Consider the following 12,215-nt stretch of genomic DNA (forward strand, 5'->3'; position numbering starts at 1 on the left):
GGGCTCGACAAATCCCGGTCGCCAGGGCGACTAGAACTAGTGTCCTGGCAACTTGGCTTGGAAGGTGGGCAAAAAAAACCCCAAAAAATAAAAAAACATTTTTTTGTGAGCTGGCGCCATCTGGTGGTGAGCCTTTGGTATTATAAGTTATTACCACCAGATGTGAGCTGGCGCCATCGGGTGGTGGCCGTTGGTATTATAAGTTAAGCATTACAAGTTAAACAGCAATTCTAATGTAATTTTTCACTATTTTCACTGCCATCTTCTTCCCTCTAATTAGAACCCCCAAACATTATATATATATATATTTTATCCTAACACCCTAGAGAATAAAATGGCGATCGTTGCAATACTTTCTGTCACGCCGTATTTGCGCAGCGGTCTTACAAGCGCACTTTTTTGGGAAAAAATTACACTTTTTAAAAAAATAAAATAAGACAACAGTAAAGTTATCCCCATTTTTTTTAATATTATGAAAGATAATGTTAGGCCGAGTAAATTCATACCCAACATGTCACTCTTCAAAATTGCGTCCGCTCGTGGAATGCCGACAAACTTTTACCCTTTAAAATCTTCATAGGCGACGTTTAAAAAAATCTACAGGTTGCATGTTTTGAGTTACAGAGGAGGTCTAGGGCTAGAATTATTGCTCTCGCTCTACCAATCGCAGCGATACCTCACATGTGTGGTTTGAACACCATTTACATATGTGGGCACTGCTCACGTATGTGTTCGCTTCTGCGTGCAAGCTCATCGGGACGGGGTGCGTTTTCTGGCTCCTAACTTTTTTAGCTGGCTCCTAGATTCCAAGAAAAATTGTCAACCCCTGATCTAGTGGGCACATTTTAATGAGGTTGGACAATACAAATAAAATGCAAAATTCATTGATTCTTTTTTCCATATTTCCTTTTGGCAGCCTAAATTTGGTATCGTATCATTTAAACAAACCTTGCGGTCGTACGGTTCTCCACGTAACATTTCAGGAGCCATCCAGAAGGCAGAACCCACAAGAGACAATTTTCTTTCACCATTTTTTTCACCATTTTTTGCAGGCAGGTCCACCACCTCCCGGGCAAGACCAAAATCTGTCACCAGAGCTTCCCGCCCCCGCGGAGCCACTCGGATAAGGCAGTTCTGGAAAAAGAAATAATGATTTAAAGTTAATCCCTATCCTTTCCCTTCCAGAAATGAACAAACATATGTGTACCATGTGTTCCTAGGTTCTCATTTAGAAAAATAAATTGTATTGTGTGTGTGTGTGTGTGTGTGTGTGTGTGTATGTGTGTATATATATATATATATATATATATATATATATATATATATATATATATATATACACATATATAGTGGTGATTGTAACCATGTACTTGAGATATTGAAATACTCCATGTATACAGTAACTCTTGTCATACAGATCGCATTTTATTATGTACAGAGTACTTACATGTTTTCATTCTGTCCAGAAGAAGCAGAGTTTGTTCTGTGAAAGTCATTGTCAGAGTCTCCCTCTTTTTATATCATATACATACATACATTTTATATATATATATATACACACATACATACATACATACATACATACATACATACATATACACACACACACACACACACACACACACACACACACACACACACATATATATGTATGTATATACATACATACATATACATATATACATAAATACATACACACATATATACATACACACACATATATACATACATACACACACACACACATATATACATACATACACACACACATATATACATACATACACACACATATACATGCATACATACATACATACACACACACACACACACATACAATGTATGTCCACGCCTTCAAAAACACATTTTAGAAGTATGCCCTTTCACACTTGTGCGATTTGTCCTGCGACTTGGGACTGCAAAGTCGCATGGCAAGTCGTACCTCATGATTTCCAATAAGTAGTCCCTGCACTACTTTGGTCCGACTTGAGGTCCATAGACCTCAATATTACACAGGCATTGCTTCAAGATGCGGCAAAATCGCTCAACATTCAGGTCATACAAGTGTGAAAGGGTCCCAACAGCTGTTGAGATAAGATATCAGCCATGCAAGGAGTACATTGTTTTCAGCCGACTCCTAGGGGTCTATTTATAGTGGTCAAAATGTGATATCGTTTTCTGAAATATCTCAATGAGATAACTATTCCACATTTTGGCCACTAGATGGTGCTTATGATACAGACATTGATCTCTTGGAAAAAATATGGGACATTTTGTTCAACACGCAGGAATGCTTCTGACATTCACACAATGAATGTTATATAAATGGAGGGGTTGACTAAAAACTGGTGCACACAGAATTTGGTGCAGATGTGCATACATACGGTAACTAACCAATCAGCTTTTAACTTCCGCTTGTTGAATTAAGCTTTGAAAATTAGCCCACGTTCACACCAGTGCGACTTATGAGATTTGACAGGTCAGCAATATTGTCAGCAATAAAACTGTTCAAATCAATTTTGTTTGGGAGCCACGTCGCACGACTGCGCAATTGTCAGTTAAAGCAACGCAGTGCCGAATCCGCGGACCGTTTTCATTGGACATGTCTGCTTGTGTGTACAAGGCCTTAGGGTTTTCACCTTAATGCATTGTAAACATTAAAGGTGAAAAACCTTCTGTGCTGCAGCTGCCCCCCCCCCCCCCAGCCCCCCTTTTCCTTACCTGAGCCCAATCCGATCCAGCAATGTGCACAAGCGCAGCGGCTCCAGCCAGTGTCACTCTCCTCATTGGAAAGATTGATAGCAGCAGGAGCTATTGGCTCCAGCTGCTGTCAATCAAAAGCTGTGACATGTGGAGCGGGGGCAGAGTCCTGCTGTCTGTGACAATGGACGCAGCAGCAGTACTCAGGAGTGAGCCTGCATGGGTGCACCCATGGAAAGTCGCTTTCCGTGGGGGCACCTGATGAAGAGGAGGGGCCTGGAGTGTCGGCTGGGTACCCCAGAAAAAGACGATTGGGGCTGCTCTGTGCAAAACCATTGCACAGAGCAGGTAAGTATTGGCATGTTTGTTAATTATTTAGAGCTGAACAGCAACCGTCAGATAAGATGATCAGTTGTCGGCTCTAAAGAAACAATTTAACAAAAAAATTATTCCCATTTTCCATAAGCCTAAATGTGACCGATTTTATTTTTAGGACAGCAGCCAACCAGATTTTTGCCTGCTGTAGGCAGCCGTGTGATGCATTCTGATGGGTGCAATTAGTCCATGCATTTTGCACATGGACATAAATACCTTAGAATTCAGGTCCCGATGGTAAATGTTTTTAGAGTGTAGGTAGACCATCCCCCTGCTGATGTCACACGACAGGTCCACTTTTTCTTTCCAGGTAAGAAAAATGTCTTTGTTGGCAAGTAATTCCTCCAGGCATCCCCCATTCACGTACTAAGGACAAAAAAAAAATCAATTAAATGGGATTTTTGGTGTCCACAGCAACTACAGGTACAGCTACTTCATTTAATGTATGCAATATATATTAACAAGCATGTCCACCCAGAACTGGTAATTCAGTTTTTGGTAGACCCTAAAAACTTCAACCATCGAATGGCTTCTTACATCTCTCCAAAGCCAAGATCTCTCTGGATTGTCTATTTTCTATTATGCAATATAGCACAGCAGGAGAAGGGACTTACAGAGGTAGGAAAGAAAACCAGAAACTCTAAGGGGGTTCAGAACTGAGACAGAACTATGGCAGAGAGATCTCAAAGACCAAGTCCCCAAGAAGATCAGCAGACATCACCTCCAAGTCAAATACAACTTTAATCAGATCTGATCAGGGGCGGACTGACCATTTCGGCACTTGGGCACTGCCCGAGGGCCCCATGCCACTGGGGGGGCCCAATCAGGGTTGCCAGCCTCAGCAAAACCAGGGACAGTATATAAAAATCAGTGGCCCAGATTCAAGTAGAATTGCGCTTTATTTGCGCAGGCACAGGGAAACGACTTTGCCCTGCGCCCACGCAAATATTTTGCGCTGCCCTCGATTCACGGAGCAGTAGCTCCGTAAATTGCGAGGGCGCGCCGGGGGCGGGAATCATTTAAATTAGGCGCGTTCCCGCGCCGATCGTAAAGCGCATGCGCCGTCGGGAAACTTTTCCGACGTGCATTGCGGCAAATGACGTCGCAAGGACGTCATTTGCTTCAAAGTGAACGGCGTCCAGCGCCATTCACGATCCACTTACGCAAACGACGTAAAATTTGAACGTCGCGACGCGGGAACGTGGCTATCCTATAGCATTGGCTGCGCCTGCTATTAGGATGTGTAACGTAACGCGAAACCCGACGTACGCAAACCACGTAATTTGCGTACGCTGGGCTCGCGCAACGTTGTGAATCGGTGTTAGTATGCAATTTGCATACTATACATAGATCACAATGGGAGCGCCCCCTAGCGGTCATCGCTAGAATGCAGCCTAAAATCTGCGTGGCATAAGAGCCTTATGCCACGCAGATTTTAGGCTGCAGTCGGCGTAGCGATGTTCCTGAATCAGGAGCATTCGCTACGCCGGAGCAAGTAAGCAATTGCGCCGTGTAACCTATGGTTACACGGGCGCAATTGCTTCTTGAATCTGGCCCAGTGTTTTTTTAAAAATCCCAAGATTATAGCTGCCCCGCCTCTCCAGTACCCTTTCAGTGTGTGTATGTGTATTCTATGTGTATGTATACTGTGTGTGTGAATGAATGAAAAACTTATAAAGCGCGGCGCATGCGAACTGAATCGCTTCTGGGCGCTAGTTGTTCGTGTCTCATGACATCAAAAGAGCAGAGTTTTGATTCGTCTTCTGAAAGTCAGGTGGTTTTCCTCCAACCGAATGCTGGTTGGTAAAGCGTTCCATAGTCTAGGACCCTGAAAAGCAAACCTTCTTTCTCCTTTGGACTTGTATTTGGTTTTTGGTACCCTGACCAGATTTTGGTCGGTGGATCGCAGAACGCGATTCGAATTGTGAGGTTCTATCTTGTCGCAAAGATATTGCGGAGCCTTCCCATGGATGCACTTATGTGTCAGGCAGAGTGCTTTAAATGCAATTCTGTCTTTTACTGGCAACCAGTGAAGGGTTCTCAACGAAGGTGAGATTGATTCCCATTTTTTTTTCCCAGTCACCAGTCTGGCGGCCGTATTCTGAACGACTTGCAGACGGGAGATTTGGTACTTTGGGAGTCCGAGGTACAGGGCGTTAGCATAGTCCAGTCTGGAATTCACGATTGTTCCCACCACGACTGCTACGTCTTCTTTGGGGATAAATGGAATAAGTCTGCGTAGTAGGCGCAACAGATGGTGCGCTACGCTGACTACTGACCCTATTTGTGCGTCCATTGTCATGAAGGTGTCGAAGATGACCCCGAGACTTTTGACTTTGGAGCTAGGGGTGATGATTTGGCCCAGAATGGGCGGGGGTGTCCAGGTTGTTGCCAGTTGACTCTTTCGGCTGGCGTGAAACATAAGGAGTTCTGTTTTTGAACTGTTGAGTTTAAGATAACTCTTAGTCATCCAGTTTTCTATCAAAGAGAGACATTTCTCTAAACTGAGATGATGATCCTTTTTGTTGCAGATGCGAAAATACAGTTGCGTATCGTCTGCATAAGAGTGATAGAGTAGTTCTTGGCTACTGATAATATCAAAGAGAGGGCGAAGATAGATGTTGAAAAGCACCGGTGACAGGGGGGATCCTTGGGGGACTCCACATGACACCGTGCGCTTTTCCGACGTGAAACAACCCAATTTAACTGTTTGTGATCGGTTTTCAAGAAAGGAAGAAAACCATGGTAAATCACCTTCTGCGACTTCTGCTACCTTGGCTAGTCGCATCAGTAACAGTTTGTGGTCTACCGTGTCAAAGGCTGCGCTTAGGTCCAGCAGAACCAGGAGACAAGATTCTCCTTCGTCTGCGGCCTCGAGGGCATCGTCCCATATTTTGAGTAAGGCCGTTTCTGTCCCGTGTCCGGGACGGAAGCCTGATTGTAATGGATCCAGTAGATTGTGGGTATCTAGATGCTGTTGCAGCTGTTGTACCACTACTTTCTCCATTATCTTGGAGAGAACATTTAGGCCTGTTATGGGACGGCGGTGAGTTGGGTCCTTGGGATCCAGGTTAGGTTTTTTCAAGATGGGCTGGATTGTGCCCTCTTTCAACAGGGATGGCACTGTGCCTTCCTTAAATGACTGGTTTATAAGCTGTGTGATGGGTGGTGCCAGGATGTCGGCACATTCCTTCAGCAGTTTGGTGGGGATGATATCATTGGGCGATGTGCTGTTCCGCAAAGCACCAATGATATTTTTTGTGGTATCGATGGAGATCGGTTCCAGAGTGAACTTTGTTGATTGTAGAGCGTTTCTGTGGGTGTTTTGTGGTTGAATAACGGTGGGGTTGAGGGGGGTATTGTTTTGCAAGATGCTTTCCCGGATTCTTTCAATTTTGTTGATGAAGAAATCCGATAGTTCATTGCAGAACTCTTGGGTGTCTGAGTTGGGGACTTCAAGACATCCTGGGTTCATGGTCTGGGTGACCATCTTGAAGAGTTCGCGGGGGCGGTTTATGGCGCTGTTAATCGCCATAGAAAAATGATGTTTCTTGGCTTTGAAGATTTCTTTATGATATCGTGTTGTTATTGCCTTGTAGATGATGAGGTTATCCTCTGCAGGACTTCTTTTCCAGGCGGCTTCCGCCCTTCTGCGCTCTTGCTTCAGAAGCGACAGCTGGTTGTTGAACCAGCCGGACTTTTTTTTCCGGATGCAGGCTTTGCGTTTCGGTGCTACTAAATCGGCTGACTGTAGCAGGGCTGCGTTTATGGCATCCAGTGTATCTGCGGCTGTTTGATGTGGATGGATTGTTTTGATTCTGTTTCCCAAGGTAGATTTGAAGAGTTCCGAATGGAGCTTCTTCTGAGATCTAGCCCAGTGTATTGTCACCGGCTTGGGTGCTTTTATCACTGGGGGAATTTTGGAGATTATGAAATTAATTGCATGGTGGTCTGTCCATGGCAATGGTTCATTTTCTAAAATGCTTATTTTCAAATTTTGTCTGAAAATTAGGTCAAGTGTGTGACCTGAAGCATGTGTTGGCCCGCATATAAGTTGCTGTAGCCCTAATCCCTCCAGGTGATCAATGCAGGCGTCCGCAATGGGATCCTGTGCGGAGTTGGCCCACAGATTAAAGTCCCCGAGCAGCAAAAGGTGTTTGCTGTTAAGGGTATAAGTGGATATAAACTCCGTTAATGATGGCAAAAACTGCGATTTTGGCCCCGGTGGCCTATAGCAGAGGAGAATGTGAACAGTCTCCTGGGGGGAAGTTTGAAGTTGAAGAGTAAGGGTTTCCATGAATGGAAGAGGATTTTGAAGGGCTGGCTTAGTGATTGTAATGCGATTCTTGTGAATCACCGCCAGGCCTCCTCCTCTTTGCCCTATTCTGTTTTCCGTTATAATGCGATAGTTTTCTGGCACCAATTCTCCGAGAATGGTGTTGCAGTCGTCTGAGAGCCAGCTTTCTGTAATAAAGAGGCAGTCTAGATCGTTTTGTAGTAAGAAATCGTGGATTTCTAATCAGTGTTTTACTGCCGATCTTGTGTTGATCAAAGCACATGATATGTGCTCGAGCTGGGTTAAATACTTAAAATTTTTGATGGTCGATCGTCGATCGTCGATCGAATCTCAAAAGTTGCTCTATTTTTAAGGCCTTTTTGGTGACGGCTGGTAATGCTGTTGCGAATTGTCTCAGACCCCGAATAGAGTGCGCAGAGTATCGCAGATTAGCCATTGTCGCCAGTCACATTGTCGTCAGTCTTTCCTAATTGCGGCGGCCGCGAATGAGGCCTGGTTTGGCGCGGATGCGGGAAGAGCCGCGAGACGCCGGACGTGATGGGTGGAAGACTGTCCAAGTGAGCCGTCACTCGTTGAGTCTTCTCTCCCCGATTGGTCCAGAGGAAGGCGAAAAACCCCAGGCGTGCTGTGCCAATCTGCAGCGATCGGGGGAAAAAATTCCTTCCTGACCCCTTAACGGCGATCGGTGCAACCCTGGATCAATTGGCTAGGGGGGTGTGGTGGACCCTGCCTGGCTGCACTATCCCTGGGGAGAGCCGACTCGTTTGAGAGCGTCCTGCTCTCACTATCCCTGGGGTGAGCAGACTAAGATGAGAGCGTCTGCTGCACCGCTGAATCTATATAGCAAGAGTTCCAACTTTATTAGCTGCATGCTTGTTCTGGATCAGTGATTGAAAAAAATAATGAAGACTCCTGTCTTACCTCCTGTTTCAAACTCCTGGTTTTTAACTCGCACTTTTGATCAAAGAATGCACTTCTGATCAGAGAGTCCACATGTGAAGCCACCATCAACTGGGAGGCTTCACATGTGTATACTGTGTGTGTGTATATTGTGTATACTGTGTGGCCCCATAATCTATTGCCTGGGGCCCCATAATCTCCTATTGGCCGGAGGCCCAATGAGTTGTCAGTCCGCCCCTGGACCTGATCCAGAAAAAAAATTCACTAGAATCATGAAAATCCCTGCAAAAATCTCTATCGAGTGCTTCCAATGGAGAGACTCACTCATTATCAGCCTATCAGCCTATATGAAAGATATGAGAGGAAGCAGCAGCTGCAATCACAAACATTTTACATCTAACCAATGTGTGTGGTTAAAAGGGAATTATAGCCAAAGCTATTATGGCTGTCCTTCTCCTGTCAGTCACAGGAGTGCAGTTCGCTCTGCACTCTTGTGACCAGTTTTCAGCCGACAGCGGACTAAAGTCTGCTGTCGGCTGACGTCACTCAGCCAGTCCGGGCTCGGGAAAGATCCAGACCATATGGGATGCGCCCAGATTCCTGGACTGGCATCTGGCTCTGCCTCTTAGTAATCTGCTGAGAACCTGAGCCAGCCCTCTCCCACCCCCCAGCACAGCACTGCACTTCAGTCATGGCTCTCTGCTCAGAGCAGAAGGGGAGAACTGAGCGAATAGTGGTGTTTAATTGCTCAGTGCTCATTGCAAAACTGGCAGGGGACAGACAGCATCAGATCACTACTGCATCTACCTAGGTATACATTTTTTTTTTTTTTTTTTTAAGTCCATACTTCTCTTTTAAAGCGGAACTAAACTGTATCTGAGCACCGCAAACTGAAAATGCTATTTAGTTCATTTTGAATATTCAAAGCAGGCACACCAATTCATCCATGTCTCCCTGCTGTATTTTGTGGGAAAAATTTGAAAAACACCCCCCTAGCATTTTTTAGCTGCAGCCATCTTGAGTAAAGGTAGATGATTTGCGTAGCATTTACTTTCAGGAATCCATCTGTCCTTAGCTCAGGCATACAGACAGCAGGGTGTGCTTAGCTGAGAGAGCTCCCCCTCCAGATGAAAGAACAAAATGCCCATGGAGACTCCTGAGATGAATGACATCATATGGCCTAGGTCAGAAACCAGAAGGCAACCGAAGAAGAGTAACAAAAAAAATTCTGCTTTAACTACATAACGACCGCCGCACGACGATATACGTCGGCAGAATGGCACGGCTGGGCGGATGGACGTACCGGTACGTCCTTTACATCTACCCAGCCGTGGGTCGTAGGCGCGCGCCCGCGACCCGGTCCGAAGCTCCGGGACCGCGAGACCCGCGGACCCGGTCGCCGCTGGGGTCCCGCGATCGGTCCCCGGAACTGAAGAACGAGGAGAGCCGCGTGTAAACACGGCTTCCCTGTGCTTCACTGTGGCGGCTGCATCGATCGTGTCATCCCCTTTATAGGGAGACACAATCGATGATGTCACTCCTACAGCCACACCCCCCTACAGTTGTAAACACACACTAGGTGAAACATAACCCCTTCAGCGCCCCCTGTGGTTAACTCCCAAACTGCAACTGTCATTTCCACAGTAAAGAATGCATTTTTTGCTGTGAAAATGACAATGGTCCCAAAAATGTGTCAAAATTGTGCAAAGTGTCCGCCATAATGTCGCAGTCACGAAAAAAAAATCGCTGATCGCCGCCATTAGTAGTAAAAAAAAAAAAACATTATAAAAATGCAATAAAACTATCCACTATTTTGTAAACGCTATAAATTGTGCGCAAACCAACAGATAAACGCTTATTGCGATTTTTTTTACCAAAAATATGTAGAAGACTATGCATCGGCCTAAACTGAGGGAAAACATTTCTTTTTATATATTTTTGGGGGATATTTATTATAGCAAAAAGTAAAAAATATGGCATTTTTTTCAAAATTGTCGCTCTATTTTTGTTTATAGCACAAAAAATAAAAAACGCAGAGGTGATCAAATACCATCAAAAGAAAGCTCCATTTGTGGGAAGGAAAGGACGCAAATTTCGTTTTGGTACAACATTGCATGACCGCGCAATTGCCAGTTAAAACAGCGCAGTGCCAAATTGTAAAAACACCTCTGGGCATTTAGCTGCATATTGGTCCGGGGCTTAAGTGCTAAACTGTCACTTGTAACAAAGCCTCCATTCAGCTACGGCTCAGTACTGGAGATTCTTGGCTGGGACACCTCAGCAGAAGGACCCTGGAGACAGTAGTTGAACTTTTATATTAATAGGGGGTCAGCTGCTCCTATTAAAGCTGGAGGGAGCCTCAGAATGTCTGCTATATGGCCTGCCAAAAATGCTTACCTCCAGAATTGGATAGAGTTTTTCATCTTTGACACATATCCCAAGATACCTGCAATTATTAAAAGAGATAAGTTCAATTACATACAAATCCTACATCATTTCCAAAAGCCATTACATTTAAGCCAAGGCATCACAAATACGGTAAGTATTTGAAAGAAGACCGGTGATAGGATTGTAAAGTATGGCCAATCAGATCACTTCTGACAGTAAGTTAGTAAGTTGCTGGTTGTTCCAAAATCCAATAGCAAGCTCTGGAATTCTCTGTGTTTTCTCTTTCTCATTTCTCTATCAGAGATTAATAGGAAACCGATGTTTTGAGCAATACAGAGGCAGTCATTGCTGACACATTCTGAAAATACTATCTACCTGGCTGTCTGTCCCTGGCTCCACTATAGAGAGGGGAAATCTTCCAATGGGGACACTAGTTCTGGTGACACCCCAGGATTCTTTCACTTTAGAGCGATTTTCTCTCACTTGCAGTTTTGGCAATGGGACAGGAAGTGAAGGGAAACTTCCTTAATAAGACACAGGTGGCAAAAAAAAAACTGACAGGGGTTATTACCCTCCCCTACTTTATACAAAGAGGGGAAAAAAGTTTTGCCTTAGTTCTAACTTCAACATGAATATACCGTGTTTCCCCGAAAATAAGACATACCCATAAAATAAGCCGTAGCAAGATTTCTAAGCATTTTCTCAATATAAGCCATACCCCAAAAATAAGACATAGGGCCAGATTCTCGTACTTTTGCGGCGGGCGTAGCGTAAGCCATTTACACTACGCCGCCGCAACTTACTGGAGCAAGTGCCGTATTCCTCAAGCACTTGCTCCGTAGTTTGCGGCGGCGTAGTGTAAAAGGCCCGGCGTATCCCCGCGTAATTCAAAGGGGGCGGCTTGTGTTTAAATTAAGCGCTCCCCCATGCCGATCGAACTGCGCATGCGCCGGGCTTAAAATAGCCCAGTGCGGATGCTCCAGTTCTCGACGGAAAACGTCAATGACGCTGACGTGTGCGTCATTGACGTAAAGTCGTATTCAAGAACGACTTAGGAAAACGACGTACCCGACAGGAAAAGACGATGCGGACCCGACGCCATACTTAACATGGCATACGGCGGACTGGCGTAAGGTTACCCCTCATATAGCAGGGGTAACCTTACGCTAACGACGAAAGCGACGGCTACGCGACGCAAATTCGTTCGGGAATCGGCGTATCAGGCTCATTTGCATAAACAAATGAGACCTGAACGTAAACGCCACCTAGCGGTCGGCGTTGTATTGCATTTAGGATCCGACGGTGTAAGTGATTTACACCAGTCGGATCCTAGCCTAATTCCGGCGTATGTTGTTTTGTTAATAGAAAATAATGATACGCCGGCGGGAAATTCGAATTACGCCGGTGTATCAGTAGATACACCGGCGTAACTCTTCTGAGAATCTGGCCCATAGTGATTATGTGTGTGCTGCAAGCTGATGCATAGAGGGAGAATCAGAAAGTGAAAGTAAGTCTCCTCAGTAAAGTGAGGAGCAGGACACCCTGCTTTAGGTAT

The 12,215-nt window shown here is 45.0% G+C and overlaps 1 protein-coding gene across 1 annotated transcript in view; it reads right to left on the reverse strand.

Annotated features, from left to right (window-relative positions):
• Positions 1-12,215, reverse strand: part of LOC120914025 (dual specificity testis-specific protein kinase 2-like) — a 95,357-nt gene that overhangs the window by 14,995 nt on the left and 68,147 nt on the right. Inside the window, exons 4-6 of the mRNA XM_040324454.1 lie at positions 10,670-10,718; positions 3,292-3,441; positions 949-1,134 (exon numbers count right to left, since the gene is read on the reverse strand). Of these exons, the coding sequence (XP_040180388.1) occupies positions 949-1,134; positions 3,292-3,441; positions 10,670-10,718 (385 nt within the window). The remainder of the gene's footprint in view (positions 1-948; positions 1,135-3,291; positions 3,442-10,669; positions 10,719-12,215) is intronic.

This window comes from Rana temporaria, chromosome 9 (genome assembly GCF_905171775.1).
Source record: "Rana temporaria chromosome 9, aRanTem1.1, whole genome shotgun sequence".
Classification (NCBI taxonomy): Eukaryota; Metazoa; Chordata; class Amphibia; order Anura; family Ranidae; genus Rana; species Rana temporaria.